Raw genomic sequence first — 26276 nt, 5'->3', positions numbered from 1 at the left:
TACCAAACCAACTAAACATATCATCAAAAGAAAAAAAAATTAACTACAGGAGTTAGGAACTAACAGACAATAAAGAAGAGAATCTCACACGCATTCATTTAATTTTCTATATACTTATAGGAGTACATGATCAGCCGTGTGGCCATAATCAAGTGTAATCCCATATTTAAATCTGAGAAACCATAAACTTCAGCTGGGTTCAATAATTTTTTTTTGGCACATGCTATATGAATTACAAAAATGCTCCAATTCTCCACCTCCCATCACCCCCCTCACTCCCATCCCATATCCACAACCCTTGTAATATGATTTCCAATTCTTCCCTCAAAAGATGGGAATCCAGGGGCACATGTAGCTCCGTTCATTAAGCATCCTACTCAGATCACGCGCTCAGGATCTAGGAACTGAGCCCCATGTCAGGCTCTGCACTCAGTGAGGAGTCTGCTTCAGATTCTCTCTCTCCCTCTCCCTGCTGCTCTCTCTCTCAAAAATATAAATAAAATCTTAATATATATATATATATATATGGGAGTCTATTACTCCACTCCTTGAATCTGAGCTTAACTTTGTGACTTTCTTTGGCCAAAAGAAAGCAGTGGAAGTGACACTGTCCCAATTCTGAGCCCAGGCCTCAGGAAACCTGGCATACTCTGCTCGCTCACCTGGAACTTGCCTTTACCACAAAGGCAAGCCTGGGCAAGCCTACTGGAGGATGTGAGAGCAACAAAAGATAGCCCAGTCATTCCCACCACCCTAGACCAGTCAAAATCAGCAAAATTTCCTACCTGACCCACAGCTAAGAGTAAATCCAACAGCAGCAAGATGAATTGCTCAGCCAACAGAGGAATATGTGCAAAAATAATATAAATCCAGTTATTGTCTTAAGCCACTGAATTTTTAGATAGCTGTTATACAGCAATACCTGATACATAAGAATAATTAAGCATAACTATTCAACTGAGATAATCTATTACATCTCTTTTCAGGTTTTTGAGGAACTGAAGCCAAAAATTGTGCAATATTTTAATTTCAGGGTTTTCTACAATGAGCTTTAAAAGTAGACTAGGCAGGAACTGTTATATACAAAAAGGATTTAGAACCCCATCAAAGGATTTTACTTCTCCTACCAATATTTCTCCTTATTTTCAACTTAGAGTTTCTTTTGCAGCCCCACTGAGAAAGGAATAGCAGATGAACTGATAATCATTCATATTAGAACAGCAAGGCTGATCTGACACTGTAAAACTCGGGATTATTGGGTAAATGTTCGAAATGACCTGGGAGTCCTCTGTGAAAGAAAGAAGTAAGTAGTTGATTTCCTTGTCCTTTTATCATTCTTTTCTGAAATACAGAAACTTCTCAGTGTGAATAGTTTCTGAGAAACTTACCTATTCTTCCAAGTTCAGTAAGGATTTCATTTCTTGTCTGCCTACTGTCTCTTATCTCCTCCAAAATTTTAAGTACTAAGTTTTTGAAAATAGATATAATAAGTACACATTCTACCTGCTCCCCCTCCCCCCAATTCATCTGGGTAAGCATAAGGTTTAGTGAGTTGAACTGGACCAGGCCTGTCCTGCTTTCTACCCTGTGGGGTTGTTCTGAGAATCAAGCAAGAGGGAGGGAGAGGAAAGAGTTCAGAAAGAATGTGACCTTGCTTGGCTCCCCGCCCACAGTTCTTAGTCCCAGCCTACTCCAGCCACTCCTGGCCATGGGCTTGGCCTGTGCCAGCCAACAGTGCGTGCCTGAGAGCGCCTGTTTTCCAGTACCTTTGCAGAGCCTGAGTATTAATACATTTTAAATATTTCAAACCTAACATTTACACAGGTGTGATGCCAATTTTTTTTTTTTAAGATTTTATTTATTTATCTGTCATAGAAAAAGAAACCAGAGTGAGCACAGGCAGACAGAGTGGCAGGCAGAGGGAGAAGCAGACTCCCTGCCAATCAAGGAGCCCGATGCGGGACTCGATCCCAGGACGGTGGGATCATGACCTGAGCCGAGGGCAGCCGCTTAACCAACTGAGCCACCCAGGCATCCCTGATCCCAATTTTTTATTTCCTTTTTATTAATGACAAGGATTTTAGTTCTTTTACTTCTACATCCTTCATCCGTGCTTTTCTACAGATAATTTATTCTACAGCTAAAATCATTTTTTGAAAAAAATTCATTAAAAATATTTTTAAAAAACAGCAACATCTATATTCAAAATTGCCTTTTCAGTCACTCCTGGGCATACTATATTATATACTGTCTTTACCATTCTGTCCTTTTAATTCATTTCTGCTTGCCTATGTGAGAGTTCCTAATGTTACAGTGTCTTAAATTCTTCATTACCCTGGAGAATATATTCAAGCTAGGTCCTGCTTTTTTTATCTGTAGCCCTGGACAATAGCTACTTACTCTTTAAAGAAAGTCTTCCTTTGTGCCACCAGGCACTTCACAAATAAACTGATTTCTAATTCCTAAATCACAGAGCTTTCCTAAGTAGAACACAACATTTTAATAAACCAAATATGTATATTTTAAATGTACACTATACCATCCCTAACACTTTTTATTACACATATTAGGAAATGTTGGTGAAGTTCCTACCTTCAAGGGGTTTAAAATCTACCCAGGATGAACACTTAAAATGATGTTTCTGAACCACTATTAGTAGATCATGCATCTTAAGTTGCTTCCCAGCATAAATAACACTGAAACGTATTCTCTATTTACCCAATGTTATGAACTTACACAAATATCCATGTGAATTAAAATTTAAAAAATAAACATCCATGTATTTCGCACCTATCCCAAGTTTTACAGCTTTTCAAAGTTTACATAAATTACCTCATAACATCATAGGCCTATGTAACAGGTAAGGTAAGAAGGAACTGGTACAAAACAGGATTAAGAAATTTTCTCAAATATGGCTAAGAGAAGTAATAGAGCCAAGGTCTGGTCCATGCTACTTTCTACTTCTATAGAGTATTAACTGCCCATAGATCTACAAGTTATATCCACAGTGGTCACAGAAAGCAGCACATTCCTCTTGGCAAATCTAACTGGTTGATAAAGGGCCTAACTCTCATTGTGCTCTGAACTTGTGGTTTTCTAGGTGGATACACATGAGACGTCCACTGGGTTTTGGGAAACAATATTTAGCACCCCTATGTACATTAACTTTTAAATCATAAGAAAAATAAGCTGAACTGACAGCAATACATATATAATTTATAAATATACAATGGGGTGTACAATCAAAAACTTTTTACCTGTAGAGTACACGACCAAAATATTTTGGAGATCTCTACTAAGCTAACTGGCTCAGACATCAAAAATATAAATAAATATATGACAGAACAGAAAAAAAAGAAAAAATACACAGAAGAGGCAATTTACAAAAGACATTCAAACTGTCAACAAATCAAGGAAAAGATGCCAAGCATAGCCAAAACCAAGAACATACAAATTCAAGCAAGATACCATTTTGTCCATTAGATTAGCCGAAACCTTAAGTCTGGTAATACCAAATCCTGGCACGAATAAGAGACAGAATAATCCCATACACTGCCTGGTGTGAGGAGAAATGATAAAAACTTTTTGGAGGAGCGTTGGACTAACTGTAAACCACGAGTAGTAAAACCATTCATTTGGATGTGACTATCAGATGGCCCCAGTAGATGGCCCAACTCCCAATTCCCAAAGGCATTCAGGAATGGGACGTATTCGTGCTTGGGGCTTTCTAATGCATTATGCAGTCAGTTTGGCACAAAGTGTCCACATTTTATCACTTTCTTATTTTTTGTATGACTCCATGGACTTAGTGAAAAACAGTGGTTTTTCATTAATTTTGAAGCATGCATTTTAATAATTTCAATATTCAGACCCTATTTATGATGTACAGCAGGATTTTACAGTATTTATCAAAAGCTAAAATACACACATAGCCTAATCCGGCTATTTCCCACTTAACAAACATTTTCTAAAAATAACTGCAAATAACCACAAAGTTTAAATATGAGTATGTTCACTACATACTTGTAGAAATTGAGAAAAAAAAAATTAAAAACCTAAGTGTCCAACAATAGGGGTATGGCCAAATAATCAAAGTATATTTTGTAGCTACTGAAAGAACAGTGCTGAATTAATACCTACTAATATGAAAAGACCCAAGATATTTATTAAGTAGAAAGTACGTATAGTATAATCTCATTTTTAAGTACAATCTCAATTTTGCCTATATATCACACGTGAATACAAAGAAAAGGAAGTACACTACAGGGTGGGAGGGAGAAGTATAAATGGAGACTCTGCACACCATATCAGAGGAATAACAGTTTCCTTTAAGTCTCCCTTAGAATGCAGAGTGCTATAGTGCTTACTTGGAAATACTGCCCCTGATAATTAGTCCGAAGAGGTCAAGTTGACAACTCAGACAAGCAGTTACAATCTCCCCCCACACAAACCCACATGCAAACACATATAGGTGAGGCATCTGTATCTACCTATCATTATCTTATACTATACCAACTGTATTAATTGTCAATATGAAACAAGGATGAACAAAAGCTTAAGACTCAATTTACTCAAGCACTTAAATGTTTTTAAACGATTCAGCCTCACACACAAGCTTGTGAATTGCTTTAATTTTTTAGATTTATAGCTTTATGATATAAATTCACAGACATTAAAAGATGGTAAATACAACCAGTATACCCACCTCCTCAGCTAAGCCCTTACAAATATCACTAGCTTAGTGTAATAGGCTTTCCTACTGATCCAGGAGTTCCAAATACAGTGCTTCAAAGTGCCATTGCTCATCACTTAAAAGCTACAATCCTAATTGTACTTCCATCTCTGGTAATCTATTACATCAATGATCTGCAATGACCATACCTACTGCAGTCACAGGCTTGTCTAGTCCTCTCTCACACTTTTGATTTTGGTTTTGGTTTGTGACTTGCTTTGACCAACAGGACATGAGCAAGCAGGATGTACGCAAATGTTTCTAAGTGCTTGAACATGAGGGCTTGTCCTCTTGAAAAGATCCCCTTTAGAAACCAGCTGCCATGAAGCACCTGGGTGGTTAGGCGGTTAAGGGTCCAACTCTTGATTCTGGCTCAGGTCATGATCTCATAACAGGTTCCATGCCGAGCATGCTCGCTCGCTCTCTCTCTGCCCCTCCCCTCAGCTCGTGCACACACTCACATGTTCTCATTCTCTCTCTCTCTCAAAATAAAATAAAATAAGGGCACCTAGGTGGCTCAGTTGTTAAGTGTCTGGCTTGGGCTCTGGTCATGATCCCAGGATCCTGGGATCGAGCCCGGCCTCGGGCTCCCTGCTTAGCAGGAAGACTGCTTCTCCCTCTCCCACTTCCCCTGCTTGTGTTCCCTCTCTCTATGTCTCTGTCAAATAAATAAAATCTTAAAAAACAAAATAAAATAAAATAAGCCAGCCATGTTATAATACTCATATTATAAAGAAATTCTAGATAAACCAGTAAGTGATGAGAGGCCAGGAGGAGAGAGACACTGGATATTCCAGCCACAACCTAATTCCAGCTGAATGTGTCTGCACGTGTGACCTCAGTTATACCACACCAAGAAGAGAAGAATGGTATTGCTGACCCAGTCACCCAGAGGAAGGAGAAACTATAAATCATTACTGTTTTAAGCTACTAAGATTTGGGGTGGTTGGTTATATAGCAAAAAACAACTGGAAAACTAATCCCTGTTCTAAACCATCTGTATCACTAACAACAATCCATGTAGATTCTCTGTCAGTTACCTTTAAATTTCCTCTGTCCAATCAAGTGTGTTAACTGCAGGTGAGGGAGAAATGGGGGCACTTCCATACACTCTCACATACTGCAGGAGAGAACATAAATGTGTACAAATCTTCTACAGTGAAACTTGGCAAAATGTTAAGGTACTAAACCTTTTAAAAAGGTCACATTCTTTCCCAATAATTCCAAATCTAGGAATTCTGTAGAGACTGGGTGATTTTTCCCCAATCCCCTTTGCTCACGACAGCCAGTAAGCTTGTTTTTTACTGTGTCTTTTTCTGAATTCAACACTTGCACTCCATTCTCCCAGATCTAGGCCTAACCCATCCTGCTTACCTTTTCAATTACTCCCTCTGCAAGGTATGGCTTAAAGCTTCCCTGATGATCACTGACACTCTCACTTCTTGGAATTCTGCAGATGCTCAGGCTCACTGCCTTCCTGGCTCTGCAAACGTTGCACTATATAAGGGAGAAGGAGCAGACCTCTGATCTTGTCGTCTTTCACACCCTGGTTTCCTATGGTGAATTGGACCTTTCTCTCTAATCACATGGTTTTGGAGAGGCTTGCCAACGGTAATTTTGGCTGCAGCCAAGGACAGAAAATTACTGAAGACCAGAGGGCCAGTCTTTGCTCCAGGAAATGGGCACGTGATCTAAGGTGGTCAAAGTCCTGTCCAAGATTTTTTTTTTTAATTTGGTAATGGATAAAAAACCTTACCTTTTGGGTTAAAAAAAACTGAAAGGCTATAATTTGGGCCTGAAGCACAATTTTTCTGGTTAAGTGGAAAGAAGCTTTTCAAAGTGAAAAAAGGTAAGAGCTTTAAAGAATTCATTTGTATCACTCCTGGAGTTAATGTGGAAAATAGTTTGCTTTTCCTTATACTATTGGCTTTGGGTCACTGACATTTGCAACAATAAGAATCCTGACTAGATGACAAGTGAAAAGTGGAAAAATGCCCTGGGATGTCCAAATTTGGATAAAGACTTGCTTTTTTTTTTTTTTTTTTTTTAACAATTTGTAACAGATCTTCATTTCGAACATCTAATTGTCTATTATGTGCCGAATGTGGGAAACATAAAGACTATCATGACTTCAAAGAGTTGAGTGCTTCTGAAGTTACTGGCCACGTGGAGAATAATTCCCAAATAGCTGAGAGGCTACTCCTAAGTGACCAAGGAGTTCTCCAACTGGCTCTAAAACTTCCATCATCTGTACCTCCTAAGGACCACTCTGTAGGTCTCTCAGGTTTCTAGGATCCACTGATGTCTGTGTATTAAAGATTTGGTCTACATTCACTTTACCCATACTAGGAGAACAGCATAGACCTCAAGATCTCCCCTGCTCCCTAGAAGCCATATGGGCCTGAACTGTGAAAGTTTCTAAATGGGAATGCCAAGGCTGGGGCAAAATCTAGATTTCAGCTGCCTTCTGAGAGGCATCTCAGGTTCCTGCATTATCTTGGCTTTGTCATGGATCAGGTTTACAATCAGGCCTCTAAGCAGATCCTTTCTGTTTCACCAAGAATCACAAAAAGCAAATGCACAGATGATTTACTAATTCTTGTTGGGATAAATGTCACATGGAGAGAATATCTAAATTTCACAAGGAGGCAAGCACAGACTTAGACTGACTGTCATCATCAAAGTTCAATCAACAAATATTTACTGAGGAACTACTATGAGAGGGCTTAGGCCATAAGACTAAAAATACAGCAGTGAACAAGACTGCTTTTCATGAAACTTACTTACCATATAATCATACAGGTATTTAACAAGCACTGCTTTGATTCTAACATGTACTTTTTAAATATAGGGTTTCTGAAATAAGGATGGAGAGGTTTATTTAATATGGTCGTGGCGCTCTCTTTTCCCCCTGGAAAGCTGCTACTAAATAAATGGTAACTGATAATCACTGGCAGCTTAAAAGAAACATGGTAATTATACAATTCAATATTTAATCATCATCTTGTTAAATGCTAAGAACGAAAAATATAAGGAGAGAATCTGACAGGGACCAGAATTTGCTCTAGAAGGGCTCCGTTAGCTCCCCAAAATTTCCTCATAGCACAGTAGTCAGAATGACCCTTTCAAAGGGTGAAGCCGGATCACGGGCCTCCTCTGCTGAGACCTGCAGGGGCACCCTACTTCCCTAAGTAACTGCCAATTACACCAACCAGAGACATCCCCAAACAACGACCCGTTAACTTCTCTGATTTCAACTTTCTTCCCATACTCATTCCTCATCATTCCTCTCGTGATACACTGAAACCTGTTCCGTTATTTTCTTACAGCATTTGCATATTCATACATATTATAAAAAGTACTTATTTACTAAAGCTTACTTTGATATTCTGTCCCCCACCCGTCCCATTCCACAGAAGGACAGTTTTCTGGTCTATTTTGTTTAGTGATAGATCTCAATCACTAAGGCACACATAGGGGTTCAAAACGTGTCAAGAGAATCAGAATGTATCTGTGAACAACTAATGGGAAGACCCTGCCACTGGGACTGAAATAATCATCAAAACCAGCTGGTGAAGCCTTATTCTCTATTATTTAGTGGAGGATAACTTCCTCCTGCAGTTTTTCTCCTTTTACTCAATTTCCAAACCATACCAATCCCACCCCAAGTCTTCAGATACAGCAGAACTTTCCCTCAGGTTATGGTCCAGTTGCAAGCCCCAGATGCTACTTATTCTTCATTTTTCAGATGATTTTGTACTACTTTGTTCTAATCCACTCTGGGAATTCCACCACTGAACTTTCAGAAGCAGACTTATTCCTCACGTTTGTGAGAAAGTCCTCTTCTAGTAACCCTCATGTTGCACCAAGTCTGCTCACTGTATCTGGTTAAAGCGGCCTGCATACTTCCCAGAGTTTATTACAGTCTACGACTATGTACTTGGTGATTATTTTATTATGGTCTCTCCCACAAAATAACGGTATGCTCCTTAAGAGCAAGGTTCATGTCTGTCCTTCACAAAGCCTATAGCACCTGGCATGCACAAAATACTCTCTAAGAACTTGCTAAATGAATGGGACCAACACAACATTTCTGTACAACATGTATAGTCTAGTTAACTAGGTAACTGAAACAGGATTTTCTAGGGAGAGTGGGTTGTGTTTCTTGTTTGTGAAGAAGAAACAGAAGCTATTGTTGGGGGAGTTCTTCGGAAAGGCCAATTTTAGCCACCTAAAATGCTATGTCCTCTCAACCAGCTCAGAGACTAGCACATGATCAACACTTCCACCCAGAGTTCTCCCCTCCCCCCCACCTACTCCCTTATTCTGGTCAAGGGAACCAATCAATCTTACAGCCTCTCAGTCACAAAGGCTTTGAGTGGTTTTTGACCTCTTTTTCTGTCAACCTCCTAGCTCAGCAAGACTCCTAAAGCCTGTCAACTCCTCTTTAATATCATTGATCAATGGCCTTCCTTTCCATTCCTGCTACTACCAACTTGGTACAACCAACTCTCAGATTACTATAGCAACAGATCTAGCACTGGTCTCCTGGATTCCAGGTTTGCCCCTTTCTAATCCATCCTGCCTATATTAAAACCTTCACTTAACACGATAATGCTATATCCCAAAAAAACTGCAACAGCAAGCTAGAAAAATAAACATCTCAGCCTGACATTCCAAGGCCTGACACAATACAGCTCCAAACAGCATCCCAGTGTTTTCTGTGTTGACATCACTCACCAACATGTAGTTCTCACTAGTAATCACACACATTAAACACCTACCCAGCCTCACCAATTTATCCTACCAGCCATTTATATCAACCCATCGGAATTCCGTCTATACACTTAAATCTAGCTCAACTCCCACATCTTCCTTTAAGCCTCTCCCGGACCGCCTGGCTTCATTTGACTCTTCCTCCCGGGCTTTCTTGTGACACTCTGACAGACAACTAGGATCTTTTTTTTTACCCCATTAACTCCAATTCACATATACATATATACATGTAACTTTACAAATTACACCGAGCTGTTATAGAAAAGTAAAAAGGTCACGGGAGAGGTACATTTATCAACAAATGCTAAGAAACCCTTTATTTCTCCTGGATAAAGGTGGCTCTACAGGGATGTTTACATCTGCTCCAACTCTCACTCTTCTAACCAATTTCTTTACTTTTCTACTGCTCATTTTGCCCCTTCCTAAATACATACCAGAGCTTTTAGGGTTAAAAAAACTAAAACGGTCTACCACATTGAGGGGAAAAACATATAAGAAATACAAAAGGGTTCTCAAAACCCTTTTTTAAGACCTAGGACCTAGGACTAAGTTCATGTTTCCCCCACCAGCTCCCTTTAAGATTTTATTTATTTATTTGAGAAAGAGAAAGAATGAGAGAGACAGAGAGCATGAAAGAGAGGCAGAGGAAGACACAGACTCCCTGCTGAGCAGGGAGGGGGATATGGGACTTGATCCTGGGACTCCAGGATCATGACCTGAGCCCAAGGCAGGTGCTTAACCAACTGAGCCACCCAGGCAGACTACCACCTCCCTCTTTTAACATAGTGCCTGTTTTTTCCTTGAAATTCCTTGAAGGTTGAAATCATAGTTCATAGTTGCATTGTACCTAATGAATTACCATAAACTGCTTCACGCATGTAAGAATCATATATTATAATCTAAAACACTGTTATGAATATAAACAAGAAATATAATATCCATGAATTGTTCTAAGCATTATACGGCTATCCCCAATTATAATATTAGGGTATTAATGCACCCACCAATTTTAAATATCAAATATATAGTAATACATTCTAAGATTCTTGGTGGCAGTTATGTCATATTCCCTATCTCTGCTCATAGTTCAAAATGTGATTATCTATGAAGAAACAACATATTTTTCTTCACTTGCAATCTTAAATGGCTATGTCAAGCCAGAATTCCCCTCGCTGCAGGTTGGTTTGAAATTCCAAGCACACATTAGATCCGACTATCGCAGATACTGAAAAGAAACTTCATTAGTCAAAAATCAAACACTGCTCTATTTGCATATCCAAGAAAAAGTTCAATTTTCAGAACTTAAAATTTTAGGTCAAGAAAAAAAGCAATATGAAAATATAACCTCACAAAATCTACACACTACTTTTATTACCCTGCGAAGACTTTTTGATTCCCAATTCTGCTGCATGAGACAATGACCTTTAAATAATCAGAACAAAGTTTCTCATTGCTCAGAGAGCACTGTTTTAAGATTTGCTTGTTACTTTAAGTTAACCGTCTTAAAGCTTTGAAGCACAAAGGGATAGTCAATGACACATCCATTTTAAGCTACCATGACCTGTCATTACAGAGTCATTAAACAGTATTTTCAAGGAGTAAGCAGAAAGCTTTGTAACTTTCAAATATATTAAGACTAATCTCTGTATTTCATAAGCTAAATTATTTGGATATTTAAAGCTATACTTCATAAATTATAAAACCCACTGATAATTTTCTGCATTCTTTCTAAAGATAAATATGAATTATTATGAATATGTTAATATGAATTAACATATTGTATCTATGTGTTTTTATACAGACACTATAATTTCTAAACTGGCTAGCTTAAGGTATACAGGAAAAAAGGGTGGCTCAGTGGGTTGAGCCACTGCCTTCGGTTCAGGTCATGATCTCAGGGTCCTGGGATCGAGTCCCGCATTGGGCTCTCTGCTCAGTGGGGAGCCTGCTTCCCTCTCTCTCTCTCTGCCTGCCTCTCTGCCTACTTGTGATCTCTGTCTGTCAAATAAACAAATAAAATCTTTAAAAAAAAAAAAGTGTGCCTGGGTGGTTCAGTCGGTTAAGCAGCTGCCTTCGGCTCAGGTCATGATCCTGGAGTCCTGGGATAGAGCCCCCCACATCAGGCTCCTTGCTCAGTAGGGAGGATGCTTCTCCCCTACCTGCCACTCCCCCTGCTTGTGCTTGTTCTCTCTCTCTTTCTCTGTCAAATAAATAAATAAAATCTTTAAAAAAAAGTATACAGGAAAAATACTTCTGTCAGAAAAAATTATTTATCTTTATGATAAATAATTTTCAAATATTAACATGTTTTGGACAAATGCATTTAAAGTAAAATATATTCTCTGTATTATATATTCTTTTACCTAATTGTAAACTTTTATTAAGAAACCAATTTCAGGGACGCCTGGGCGGCTCAGTTGGTTAAGCAGCTGCCTTCGGCTCAGGTCATGGTCCCAGCGTCCTGGGATCGAGTCCCACATCGGGCTCCTTGCTCCGCAGGGAGCCTGCTTCTCCCTCTGACTCTGCCTTCCACTCTGTCTGCCTATGCTCGCTCTCGCTCGCTCTCTCTCTGACAAATAAATAAATAAAATCTTTAAAAAAAAAAAAGAAACCAATTTCAAAAATTCTATGAACTGATTGTCCAATTCAAATCTATACAACTCTAACTCTGATCAGGTCCTATGTTGACAAGAGCACTATTAACCATTCCCACGCAGCTCTCCAGGGAAGGTATGTTACAAAGCACAACACGCAGCAACAGAAAGAAAGCACACACAGCTCTAGTACTACACACTTCATATTCATCTGTGGTTATCTATACAAAGTTTAAAATAGTTGGCACCACAGGAAAGCTATGCATCTTTCCATATTTCCTGTAACATGTCTTCTTGGCCCTTGAGTTCATCATTTTGTAGACTACTACAAATTCCCAAAATATTATAAAATCGAGAGTAATTTAAAAATGGGATGGAATTCAGAACTTGCCATTTCTAGCCAGCCTAATTTAAAGGCATGAAGACTGAGCTCCAAGGTCTTTGAGAAGGTCAAGACACAGCTAACTACTACGACTTACCCCCGCTTCAATCCTCTTTCACCTTACCACCACCACAGATTCAATGATCAATACCAAAGTATTATACAAAAATAGTTTTTGGCAGTGTGCCATTTTGAACCACCACCACTATTTGTTCAGAAGAGAAATAATCTGAGAGCTACATGTACCTTTGGGCACAAAAGTAGAAACTCAAGTTCTTTAGGTTCTTCTTCTTGCTAAGGGAACCTCCCAGGAACACCAGATTAGGAATAGCAGGAGGGTCAACATGTCTTTTATCGATCTATCTTCTCTCCTCCCATGAGAACAAAACCTACCCTGTTCACTGTATCACATCCTTTCTTATAATTTGATCAATAACCTCCTTTCTTCATCTAAGAAAGAACCAATGATGAGAAATACATCCACCAACATTAATCACTTGCCTACTTCAGACTCCTATCCTTTCTTCTCTGAGCATTGTAAATATAGTTCCTGTTCCTGCTGTTTCTCATCTTGCTGTCTTTGCAGCCTGTAAATTCCAAAGGCATGTTTCTGTTGTTTTATTATGTGGTGTGACAATGGAAATAGTAATTCTTCTGACCACTTTCACGTTTAAAATGAGATTCAGACATGGCAATATATGCAAAAGCTCTTGGTAAACTGCAAAATTTAAGACAAAAGTAGTGCCCCTATCATATAAGAATGAAAAAGCATCCCTAATTGCTCATATACAAGTAAGCAAAAAATTTCTAGGAAATTATGACCCACATTAGTATTTAAATAATCTTAAAAGAAATTAGTCTGATACATTCAAAAAGAAAAAAAGTAGCACCTCCCATTCAGCAAATCATACACTTGTCAATAATTTTACTGCAAGAAGTTTAATGAGTGATATATTTCTCTATCATACTCAATTTTACAACAAATTTTACTTTCATAATATAAATTATTACTATTTTCAGACACAATTATTGGCTGACTATTAATATCACGATTAAAACCCAGTAATTTAAAACCGTCATCAGAAATAAAGTAAAATTATTATAGCTTTTGTAATATTGCCCTCATTTTCTTGAGAAACTTACTTGGGCATGACAGTCAAAGAAGATTCTAATTTGTTTAAGTCAACATAAAAGAAAAATCTAATCAAAATGGCTAGTAGAACAAAATTCAGGCTTTCAAAAGGCTCAGTTCTGAAATAAAAAATTTTTAGCCCACACAGAACATTTTCTACCATTGAATAAACGTTCATCTAAGAATGTACACATTCACAGGAATTAAAATATTGCTGAGAATTAGTGTTACTCCTATTCTTATAAGATTAACTAGCCTTAATGTACAGTAAAACTACTGGATAAAAATAAATGAACTCTATAAAAAAAAATTTCTTCAGAAATATCAAGACTACCTCCAAAAAAATGCCCTTTTCCTGACAATACAACTTCACTTTAATACAGAATGAAAATAGCCACTAGGAAAATAACCTGGTGACGCTGCACTTTACTTATGCCTTTATTTTTTAGGCCATCTAATAATGTACAGCACAATCTCCAAATTAAAGATGTAACTGAAAATTATCCAGAGAAGAACCACAGCATGAAATCCTCCATGCCTGGATCTTACTTCTGCCTTCTTTCTATATCAAATGCAATCATTCCTTCTTTCTATAACCAAATGCAATATAAATAGTCTTTGACATTTTACATAAATATCATTCTGAAAAATTTTAAAACTATACAGGTAATTATAATTTAATGCAATTATGGTGTGATCTTAAAAATATCACTTAGTAAAATACTTATTGGGCCCAATGAAATAAAGATGGCTTTAGCTGGGTATCTGTTATTATTAATAAACTATGGACATCTCAACCAAATCTTTTATTTAAGCATTCTTTTCAAGCTTCAGTTCCTTAAAATTAAAGAAAAAATTTTAAAACAAGCTCTTAAGTTAATAGTTTCTAATTTAAAATGAAGATAAAACCACTTTTATTTTCCCCCTGGGAGGTAAAAAATTTTCCTGCATACTGTTGACCTCAAGCATTGTATTTGTCTCCAAGTACCACCAAGTGAACCCGGAACAGAAATTAATTCAATGTCTTTAGAATTAAAAGTCAGGACTGACTGGTCATCTCTCCTTTGTAAGCTCTAGTGAAAGCCTTTTATTCAATCACAACCAACCATAAAACATCTGTATTTTAAAGACTTAGACATATTTAAATAAACTAAGGCAAATTACAATGCTCCAACAGATGTTTGTGAAATAATTAGTATTTATTTGTTGGTTTTTACTTTCAACTCTGTCATTGTTCATCCAACTGTAACCTAGCTTCACATCACTTTTGCTTCTTATTAACAGCTGTGGTAAATATACATGAACAGAATTCACTTTAAAAGAAAAAAAATATGGTAACATGCTGAAGACCAAATACTGTAATACCCTATCACCTAGGACCAAACATGTAATTGTGACCATCAATGATCTAATTTCCAAATGCATGTATGTCCAGGCAAATAACATAAGAAAACTATGAGTGTTATCTCTTCTCTCAAAATTACAACACTATATAAAGTCAGTATTATTTGATAGACCTTAAAAAATTATGAGCATATCTAGAGATACAACTACTCAACTAAAGATTAATTACAACATTCAAATCAGCAAGAAAAAAAAATCATAATTAAAAAACTCACTTTATATAGTATCTTGCACCTTCAAAAGTATATGCTTCTTCCCAGCCAGTAGGCAAATCTAAAAAAATATACATTTTACAGTTAGTATTACTTCAATGGGATAGCAAAATAAGTTTCAATCCATTTTACTTATTCATTTTCATCATCAGCTATTTCCATTTATTATGTAAATTTCTAAAAAAAAAAAAAAAGATGTTGAATTGGTAACAAAACTCATAGTGAACAAAATAGTTTTGGAAAAATGGAGATTCAAATTAAAAGCCACCAGAAAAGAATGAACAATATTAGAGATTATCTTACATGATTATATACTTTAATGATCAGTGAAAAGGAACTACTACTCTCTGGCATCCCAAAAAAAGCAAGGGAAGCCTTCTAATCCTAGGTAAAATACTCATGATGGCTGGCCAAAAAAAGAAAAAAAACCCCAAAAACCCACCAAACCCTGCATTAAAGGCAACACCTGCTTCTTCTTAGGTATAAGTGTGTTTATTTAAGACCATACCTTTCAGCTACATAAATGAATCCATCCAGGAAGTGTCACTGATGAGAAAGAACTTCCTAAGTATTTAATTACCGGACAAGAGTTCTGATATCACATACTCTATACATGTATGTTTCTACAGATTAGTCTTAAATGTGTGAAGTTACAGGTGAATGACTGTCATTGTCTATGTTATACACTGCAAATGACAAATGGCTTCGATTTAAACATAATATCTGAAATGAAAACCAGGGATGTGTGTCTAAAACCACAAAGTCAAAAGCATACCAAACCAGGAAAAAAACAAAACAAACCAAACGATAATCATGTTTTAAAAATTAATGTGAAATCAAAAAAAGAATAAAATTTCTCTGTAGTGTGAATGTTCTCAAATCTGTGGGGGTAAACAGGATACAAATTCATATCACACATAACCAAAATAAGCATGAAATAATTCCACAAGATGATTAGGCTAAATAATTTAAATACCATATTGTCCTTTGTGAAATAAGTTTATTATCCATAAGGCAAAAAGGCCTTATGAGAGTTGAAATATATATGCAAAACATTTTAAGGTGCATATTGAAGTCAGAGACTGCAGAGGGGAGTTAAGAAATATGACAGTGTATTAGTCAGAAATGTCTTAAAAATGTAACCTCACCATGCTTGCTTTCCCTTTCCTCCTCCACCTTTTTGCAAATTTGGAAATTAGTCACTTCAGTGAACTCCAGAATTTAATAGAGAAGGCAGGCTTGTTCCATATCCTGGCCCCTCTGAGAGAGTCCCAGAATCTCAGAGTTGGAGAGAAAGTATCCCAGAGGGCAGCTCTGAAGGACTGCTGAAGCCAGCCTCCCCTCCGGCCCGAACGGTTCTCGAGCCTCTCCCAGGACGAGACCCAGAGGCCGGCCAGTGAGAGAACACATGTTACATTTCAAAGACAAACAAGTTTCACGAATGTAAACAAAGAGCGCCCAAAGAAAGCCAGACCAGCCGGGAGGCTCCAGTCCACCTTTCTGCAGCTCAGCTCCTGCTCGGCATGGCAACAAGCTGGCCCAGGCTCCGGGGAGATGTGCCTCCCCGCCGACCCTCTCCGACGAGGGCCCAACTGCGAGGCACCCCCTCGCATCCCAACCGCCTGCGGGCGGTCTGTGCAACCTCTGGGCTGCTGCCGGGGACCGAGAGTCTCGCCGACCGGCAGCTGCGGCTGCAAATACGTCCTCGGGCTCCGGCGGCGGCGGCGGCTCCGGCGGCAGGAGAGAGAGCGCTACTGTCACACAGAGACTCGCAGCACCCCCGAACTCCTCTCCTCCTCCTCCTCAGTCACCTCCCTACAAGTCCCACCTAAGGGGAGGAGGAAGCCGCACGGATACAAGCAGCTCCGAGGAACAGGGAGGCGATGTGGACACCCTGACCCCGGCGGACGAGGGCCAGGGTCCCGGGCTGCACCGAGGGGAGTGGGCAAGGACTTCCTAAAGGTTGAGAGGGGGTGAGATCCGGCGCGGGGGTGCTGGCGGAAGGACCGAGGAGCAGCCGCGAGAGGAAGCACCCGGGGTCTCGAATTCCCGGGAGAGGGGGGGGTCGGCCACCCTGGGGGCGTCGGGGGTCCAGGTAGGGAAGGGGGAGGGGGCCCGGGAGGAGGGCTCCGTTCTCCAAGTGGCGATGAAAGGCGAAGGAGAGAGCAGCGTTCAGACTCCAGAGAAGTCCGGCGGCGGGGCCCCCGCTGCCCCTGTACCTGCGGCCGCCCCCGCCGGCCTCCGCCCCACCGCGCCGCCTCCCGGGGACAGCGGCCGGGGGTAGGTCGCGGGGCGGCGGGCTGCCGGGGCGCTGCCGCCTCCTCCCGGCGGCGCCCAACTCCGCTCGGGCCCGGCCGCGCTCAGCGTTACCTGCGCTCTGCCGCCGATGCCCGGTAACTACGGCCTCGCCGGTGACGGGGTGCAGCCAGGTGGTGCTCTTCGCCTCCTCGCTGCAGGGATGAGAAAAGGGGCAAACACCGGGCGTGAGAGGGGGCTCCGGGGGAGCCGGAGGGGCTGGAGCGGCGCGCACCCGGCGCCCTCCTCGCCTCCCGCCGGCCTCCCGCACCGCCCGGGCCCCCCGCGCCGCGCCCCTCTTTACTTGATGAAGAAGACTCGGCCGCCCCTGGTGATCCCGTAAGTCCAGGAGCGGGGTAGGGAGCAGATCCACTCCAGGTTCAGATCCGCCGCCATGTCTGATCCCCAGCCGCCGCCGCCGCCTTCTCCTGCCTGCCGCCGCGGCTGCCGAGGGAGGAGGGAGCGAGCGAGCGACGAGCGAAGGGAGCGCGGGGAGCGCGGAGCGAGCGCGGCCGGAGCGCGCCTCCCCGGCCCGGCGCGCCCCCGCGCGCGCCCTACCCCCTCGGGCGGCGCCCGCCCCGCCAGCCCCGCCAGCCCCGCCGCCCCGGCTGGGTCGGGCCCGCGTCGCCGCCCCTCCGCATCCTCCGCGGCCGCCCGCCAGCCGCCCCGCGGCGCGCTCGGGGGATGGGCGAGCCAGACCCCTCCCTCACGCCCCTCCCGCGCGGCCCTCACCCCGCCCAACAAAGGTTCCGGGATCGATTGAGGAAAAAAAAAAAAAACCCGCGTCCTGCCCCCAGGGCTTTGCCCGAAGGCTTCCCAGCCTGGAGCGGGAGTCACCGGGAGCGTAATCCCTGCGCCCCAGATTGCTCTGTCTTTTAGAACAACAGCAACCCGGCCAATGGGCGTTGTTTTTTAGAGCTATTGGGTATCAGAGGTTTTTTTCAAAAAAATGTATATCGCTTTAAAATAGAAAACTGTTTTATGAAAGCACACGGAAGGTTTTTCCTGTTTGTGTTTTGTGTGCCAGATATCAAAGGTTTGACTAGTTACCGTGGGCCCATGAAATAGGAGTAGACTCAGACTTGACAAAACAAGTTTACCTCTTCTTAGGCCCCTTACATCATATGATGTTTTATAAAATAAAACCTTGACTTTTTCTATTATTTTTTCTTTAAAGTTTCTTATTATCAATCTGAATTTCCCCTGTCTCCTATCTCCTATAAATTACAATGATAGCCCAACTTTATAGTCTTTGCGACAGTGCACATTTTAAAATCCCCACAACAACCCTATAGATTCTATAATTAATCCCCATTTTACAGATGCAAAAAATGGAAGTTTAAAGAAACAATAACTTGCCCAAGGTCACAGTAGTGACAAAGCTTGAATTCAAACTAGCTCTAATATTTAAAAAGTCTGTTTGTATAGCCACATTGCTGTACTTAATTTAAAAAGTCTTGTTTCCCCTGTACTCCACCCGCTTTTTATTCTTTAAACAAGCAAAGGGCAGAATGCAATGCAACTGAGATCTCCCCGAACACCACCTCCGAGTACTTGCCTCTTCTGTTTGTCTCTGGTCCTCTGCCACACTTGAAATTGCTTATGCATCTTTGCAGCAAAGATGACTCATTAAAGCAGGATACACAGTTCAATAATAATAGTACTACTTGAAATTCCTGTAACACCTTTTCTGACCAGTCTTGGGTGCCTCCTGAAGCTTTATCTCATTCATCTTTCCAGTAGCTGGAAGAAGCAAACCATCTCTTTTAACATTTAAGGTAACTCAGGCACAGAAAGGGTAAATGACCTTGGACAAACCCATATCCAGCAAGTCAGGTGGGGCCTGGATGAGAATGCAGTTTCATTGGACATTTTCTCTCATAGTCTAATTCCCCAAGGCCAGCCTGTCTTTGGTGAAAAGAAGTCTGCAATTACTGCTATAATTTTCCTGTCCATCTGCATACACAGGGAAAAAAAAAGCACATCACTTTAATGTTTTCTCTTTTTGGTTCCATTGCATTCTCCTCTTTCATTTTGCTACTTATTACTTCTTGACATCTTATCTCCTGCCCAGTCTCTGGAAAAAGTGCCTTTTTTTTTTTTAAAGTCAATGAATAACTAGCAGAAAATGTTCCACATTGCCATCAGTTGGTCACTGGTTATTACATAGCAAGAAAATCAAGATCTATTCACTTTATATTGTGCTATCATTAGAAATTTAAAAATCTACAGTGAATCTTTCTAATACCATAGTAACTTCAGAAATCTACAGTTAGTCCAGCTATAGTACTTGAGTTTTTGACTGCATACCATTAAGAGTTCCTTAGGTTGGCCATGCATTGTATGGAGATTCCTTTTAGCTGTGAATCTTTGATTTTACAAGATTCATTAGTGCAAGGCATACTTCAAAAAGTGATATTCGCTTAATAAAAACATGTGTCTTAGGGGTGCCTGAGTGGCTCAGTCTTTGGCTCAGGTCATGATCTCTGGGTCCTGGGATTAATTCCTGCATGGGGCTTCCTGCTCAGCAGGGAGTCTGTTTCTCACTCTTTCTTCCTCAACCCCTCCCAGCTGCTCATTCTCTCTCTCTCTCTCTCTCTTTCTCTCAAATAAATAAATAAATAAAATCTTAAAAAAAATAAAAATTAAAATTAAAAAATTTTAAAAATGTGTACCTTAAGGTGCCTCTGTGGGTTTAGTGTCAGTCAGACTCTTGATATTGGCTCAGGTCATGATCTCCAGGTGATGGGATGGAGTCCCACATCGGGCTCTGTACAGTGGGGAATCTGCTTCAGATTCCCTCTCCCTCTGCCTGCCCCCCCAAATAAATAAATATTCCCATGTGTATCTTAAGAAATCATGTTCACAGTGTTTAAATTGTAACCTCAAATTGTAAGTACAATTCTGTATGTCCCCAAGTTTAGAAGAGCAGTAAATAAAAAACTAAAAGATATATCTACAAAATGAGGCATGCTTCTGATTTGGAGAAATTATAGCCCTCATGCCTTCAGGGAGCCAGTAAATGCAGCTTTATACATTAGAATGTTGAGTTCTCTGGATAATGTTCATCCTTAATGAATAAAATAGCATTTTTCTAAAAATTGTCCTAGTGCCGTTTGTCTGAAACTTAGACGGTTTGCCTTATCCTGGTCTGTTTTGCCTTTTAACTATATGTACTTGTGTGTCTCCTTCACTGCAGGAGTCTGGGAGTCATGTCTTCCCCATCCCAACCTTGACTCAGTACTCTAATGGTTATTGAATTTCATTTTCTTCCCAGTGCGTCCACCTCCCAAACGAGTTATTTCCCAATAACATATCCCCTTTTTACCTCCCTGTACCTCTTCAGTAACTGACTCAGACATAACCTCGTATCTAACCTCTACTTTTTATTGCATTTTTTCTATATTTCTATACTGAGACTACTTAATTTCTCATGTCATGATCTACCTTTCTGAGGAGTATTATCCTATGACTATTGACGCTTCTCTGGGGGGAAAAAAAAAAAAGAGGTTCCAAAGTAGTGAGCACTAAAAATAAACATCACTCCTTTGATATTTAGAGGACAATTGTTGTCCTAAAGAGTTTCCAATTCAAACAGAGAAATACACATGGTAATAAGGACAACTCAAATAAAAGTTTCTTAAAATATTTGAAAGGAAGAACAAGGTGACATCTAGGAAAACAGCAAATCAATTTCCCCCCTTTTTAATAAAAGGGAATGAAAAAAGCATGAATTCTGGAAAACAGAGAGACTCTTGAAAGAGAAAAATAATTTTATTATCAAAATACATAGTATTTATTAAAATCTACCAACAAAGTTTTGTGATTTGATTAGGTTGTCTCTTCAAATATATTTGCATTACCTTATTTATTATATTTGTTACATCTTAGTTTACAAAATTAAAAATATTGTAAACAGTTCCTTTAGCAAGCCATCTGTAGAGTGTTGTAGATCCTGAAAAGTTATAAGGAAGGGCAAAACAGAGGATCCAATTAGCTTAGTGGAAATCTAGGCAGAAAGGGATGGCAATTAAGGGTCCAAGACAGGTAAAAAAAATATATTTGGAACTTGATTTCTTAGGGATTTTTAAATTTTTATTTATTTATTTTTTTTTTTTGGAGAGAAAAAGAGAGCATGTTGGGGGAGGGGCAGAAGGAGAGGGAGCGAAAAATCCTAAGCTGCCTCCATGGCCAGCTTAGAGCCAGGCTTGGGGCTCGATCCCACAACCCTAAGATCATAACCTGAGCCAAAATCAAGAGCGGGACACTTACCCGACTTAGCCACCCAGGTACCCCAGGATTTTTTGGTTTTGGGTTTTTTTTTTTCCTGTTAAGACCTAAATTGATAAGAGAGTTATGGATAAAATTATTTCGCTCATTCATTCAACAACCGTATGGAGGCTCCCTACTATATATGGTGTGCCTGCCATGCTGCTCAGCCATAGCAATTTCAAAGACTTGGCCTGCTTTGGGCAGTTTAGAAAGGGAGAAGGAGAAGTAAATATTTAAGTACAATGTAGAAGCAGCATCTCTATCCTTGTCATAGAAATAAACCTTCTGTACCAGTTGTTTTCTGAAGGGTGTCCTGTGAAACACTCAAGACCTATCTCAAAGTACAGTCTTTTAATGTTGATGTTTTGGAGAGCTCTTCAGTTATGAACAGGAATAATTGGGGGGAATATGTAGCAGTACTCCTTAACCTGCTGCTGCTGGCCGATCCCTCCGATCTCTATGGTTCTAGACGCAGTTGGCATCTGCCTGGAGGCTTGGAAAGAAGTTTGAAAAGGAGTTCAAAAATGTCTTCAAGGAGCTAACATCTGAACCCCTGGACTTGTTCAGATTAAACACCTCTTCCTCTACCCTAGTCAGCAAAGCTTCAATCATCTCCTTCTCTCTTTGCTGTAAAAGAGAAAGACCAAAATTCAAATGGCAGAGATTTAAGAAAGGAAGTAGGTTATCATGCAGGGGCAGGGGGCAGCACAGAGTGAGTCAGCAGTCTGGTTGAATTATATGCTTGGCTTTGCCATTACTTAGCTGTGTGACTTTGAACACATCATTTAAACTCCATTCCTCTCAGTCCTCTGAACCTTCATCTGTAAAGTAAGAGTAGTGGTCTATTTAAGACATTACTTAAGGGGCCCCTGGGTGGCTCAGTGGGTTAAGCCTTTGCCTTCAGCTCAAGTCATGATCTCAGGGTCCTGGGATAGAGCCCTGCATCGAGCCCTGCATCAGGCTCTGTGCTCAGTGGGGAGCCTGACCCCCCCATCCCGTCTGATTGCCTCTCTGCCTACTTGTGATCTCTCTCTCTCTGTCAAATAAATAAATAAAATCTTTTTTTAAAAAGACATTACTTAAGATCCTTTCTCCCTCTTAAGTCTTCTGCTTTACTGGGTATCATATAAGACTGATAAATCACTGACCTCTACCTCTGAAATTAACAATGCATTTTATGTTAAGTATTTGAATTTAAATAAAAAATGAAAATTAAAAAAAAAAATAAACTGTTCTGCTTTGATGGCGGCGAGCACTCCGACAGCTGAAGGTGGGGATGTTTTGTCATAGTGCACAAACATGAGCAGGACACCTGCTATATAGAACAGCTTGGGATTTTCTGCCACTCAGATAGTTTGTTAATAGAGAAGTTTGGAAGAGCAGTTTACAAAGTTCTTTCACGTGTAATATCATATTTAACTTCTACAAAGGGCTCTGTAACATCAACATGATTAACACATTATAAACAAAAAATGGGTTCCATGAAGATACTATGTAACACAGCCATTAAATGGCAGACTTAGGGTTTGTACCAGTTCTTTCCGATATTAGAGTTGAAATTCTGTCCACAAAGTATTCCCGTTCTCGCCAGGCCTCCTTTCTTTCGTCCTCTTCCTTACCACAGTCACTCTCCTACCTGTCGCAGGTGATGTCTGCTCTCATCACCTCACTTCACCTACTGTTCTGAGTCACCAGTGTCCCCTTGCAGACTCCCAAGTCTGGTGGATGCTTTCAGTTCCGAGCTTTCTTAACTTCCCTGTTGTGTTCACATGTCACCACTTCCACTCCTTTGAGAATTTCTGCTTTTGACTTTCATGATGCACTTCCTTGAGGTTCTCCTGTTGTTGCTTTAGGCCATCTGGTCACTAGAGAAGCTTACATTTAATTATTGATTCCTGAGCCTCTCTCCAGACCCATTCAACCAAAACCTCTAAGGAATCTACCATTTAAGAAGCACTTTGGTGATTCATATATATATGGTAATTTCTGAGATCAATGCCCAGTATGATAATAATTCCTAAAACTAAGTTTCCAGCCTAGATCTCTCTCCTGAGTTCTAGACCATATACCAAATTTCGTTGTAGACATGTTCCTTCTGGAATATTCTTTCTGGATGTTCTTCAAGTATGTCAAACTCAATATTCCAAAACAAGTCCCATTTCCTCCAAATATGCACCATCCCAATGTGGTCCCCTCCAAGTGAATGGTAGCAGCCTCCAAACAAATGGCCACATCAGAAACTTCTGAATCATCCTCCCACAACCAGTTGGTTGTAAATTCTATTAATTAAATATATCACATTAAATATATCACATTAAATATATTGCATTAAATATATCACAAAGTTATCTCTCTTCCTCATTTCCCGTATCCAGATATAAGCATTCACCACCAGCACCAGAATGATCTTTTTAAAAATGCAAATCTGATTATATTCCTTTCTTGCATGAAATCCTCTCATGGCTCAAAAAACTTAGATGATAAAATGCAAAGCCTGTTGCCTCACATTGGAGGCCCTTCTTGATCTGTACCCTGCCCACCTGCATGTTAGCCATATGGAATGGCCTACTCTTCTCTGAACAAATCAGCCTCTTTCAAGTCCCTGTACATGCTACTCTCTCTCCCTAGAATGTCCTCTTCTCTGTTTACCTAACAAACTACTACTTGTGTTTAAATTCTTAGCTCAAAAGTTATTTTCATTAAGAAACCATCCCTTATTCCTGTGGGGCAGTCTAGCTACTCTTTCCACATACACGCTCCCATATTTCCTCCACTGAATTTTTATTATAATCTGCATCTCCTTCTCTTCCCAAAGCGCCATAAAGAAAAACATTTTATTTATTTATCTTCATCACCTTGCTTTCAATAAATTTTATTTACACGAATGAATAATAGTACTGACATTTACATAGTGCCCTATATTTCACTCCATATTTGATATTTATTTCTGTTTGTATTGCAGCAACTTGCCAGTGAGTCATGTTTCCAGCCTTTCTCAGATTTAACATTCTCTTCAGCTTTTTATAGACCATCCCTTATAGAAGAGGAAAAATATGGCATGGGCCCCAGAGCAGCATAGCAGTATATGAAAATAGCTGCTTTCCATAGAGCTGTCTACCTGCCTTAAAGAATATTCAGATTTGTATTTATGCTGAGTAAGATATTGAAGGGCAGGAAGGATTCAACATTATATTTAATTTGGTAAGGGGATCTATGAAGCCATCTTTTAGGTGAAAATTCTTCCCAGAAAAGTATTGATAAAATAATATGCAGTACTTATGAAATCAAATATCATAGCTAGGTGAACTGGAAAAGAAACACATAAGCTTATACCATAAGCACAATTATGTGTATGGCTGTAAGTGATAAATGTTATCAGATCTCAAGCCCTAAGTTCAAAGAATAAATGAAAGGATGAAGAGGAATCTTTCCTCCCTCACTGTAGGTATTTTACACAGTGCACCAGTACTCCCTGAACAATTTTTCTTAAAGTTTTAAGTCACTATTTGCTTAAAGCAAAAACGTTTTTCCCATCTGATCATTCATATCTTTTTATAGAAAATCATGTACACACACGCATGTGTATATGTCTATTTTTTCAACTACTTTTCCTCAGTTTCGAATTCCTCGGTTTCCAATTGTTTATTTCAGTAAAATATATAGTTAGATAAACAGTAATCTGAACTGGATTATCTATAATTAATTGTAATGTATCATATAGCTCAAATTAAGGAAAATGCAATGTGAATGCAAATTTTTGTACTATCATAGGCACTGCCTTGCATATAGTTAGTATTCAGCAAATGCTTAGTAATTGAACGGACCTTAAAAGAACGTGTGCAGTAGTAGAGGAAATACTGGAGGCTTTTTACCAAAGCTTTTCTGTTTTGGATACATTTTTCTTAAAATCTAGCGGTTATAAATACAGAGGTGTTTCAACAGTGGGATTTCTGATCCGAAAAACATGCTTGTTTGACCTATGAAAATTTAAAAAATTATGAATAATTATAATATGAAATTAATAGATTTACAATGAAAAGGGCTAAAAAATAAATCATAGATGCTTAAATTTCTCTCTTTTCACATGGTTCTTTCTGGGTAACCGAAGGAAGAAGAGAGACTGAGCTGGAACACATTATATGGAAAGCCTAGTAGTCCACTGGCAACCTACCCTGCCACAACCGTGTGACTATCTGAACCTAGAGAACAACACCGGTTAGAAACATGTGTGTTACTCACTGCATCATTCTGAGCCCAACTTTACCATTTCTATAGAGAAGATAGAATTAGCTTTTTTTTTTTTTTTTTAAGATTTTATTTATTTATTTGACAGAGAGAAATCACAAGTAGATGGAGAGGCAGGCAGAGAGAGAGACAGGGAAGCAGGCTCCCTGCTGAGCAGAGAGCCTGATGCGGGACTCGATCCCAGGACCCTGAGATCATGACCTGAGCCGAAGGCAGCGGCTTAACCCACTCT

General features: G+C 39.9%; 1 protein-coding gene across 4 annotated transcripts in view; it reads right to left on the bottom strand.

Annotated features, from left to right (window-relative positions):
* The window catches only part of PLEKHA5 (pleckstrin homology domain containing A5), a 237749-nt gene extending 219680 nt beyond the window's left edge, over positions 1-18069 (bottom strand). For all 4 annotated transcript variants that reach the window (XM_059402683.1, XM_059402684.1, XM_059402685.1 and 1 more), the window contains exons 1-3: positions 17832-18069; positions 17603-17682; positions 15236-15293 (exon numbers count right to left, since the gene is read on the bottom strand). In XM_059402683.1, the coding sequence (XP_059258666.1) occupies positions 15236-15293; positions 17603-17682; positions 17832-17923 (230 nt within the window). In that variant the 5' untranslated portion in view covers positions 17924-18069. The remainder of the gene's footprint in view (positions 1-15235; positions 15294-17602; positions 17683-17831) is intronic.
* Between the last annotated feature and the right edge of the window lie 8207 nt (positions 18070-26276).

Source organism: Mustela nigripes, chromosome 6 (genome assembly GCF_022355385.1).
Source record: "Mustela nigripes isolate SB6536 chromosome 6, MUSNIG.SB6536, whole genome shotgun sequence".
Classification (NCBI taxonomy): domain Eukaryota; kingdom Metazoa; phylum Chordata; class Mammalia; order Carnivora; family Mustelidae; genus Mustela; species Mustela nigripes.
Note: the sequence above shows the minus strand (reverse complement) of the source record. Positions and strands in the feature narration are given on the sequence as shown.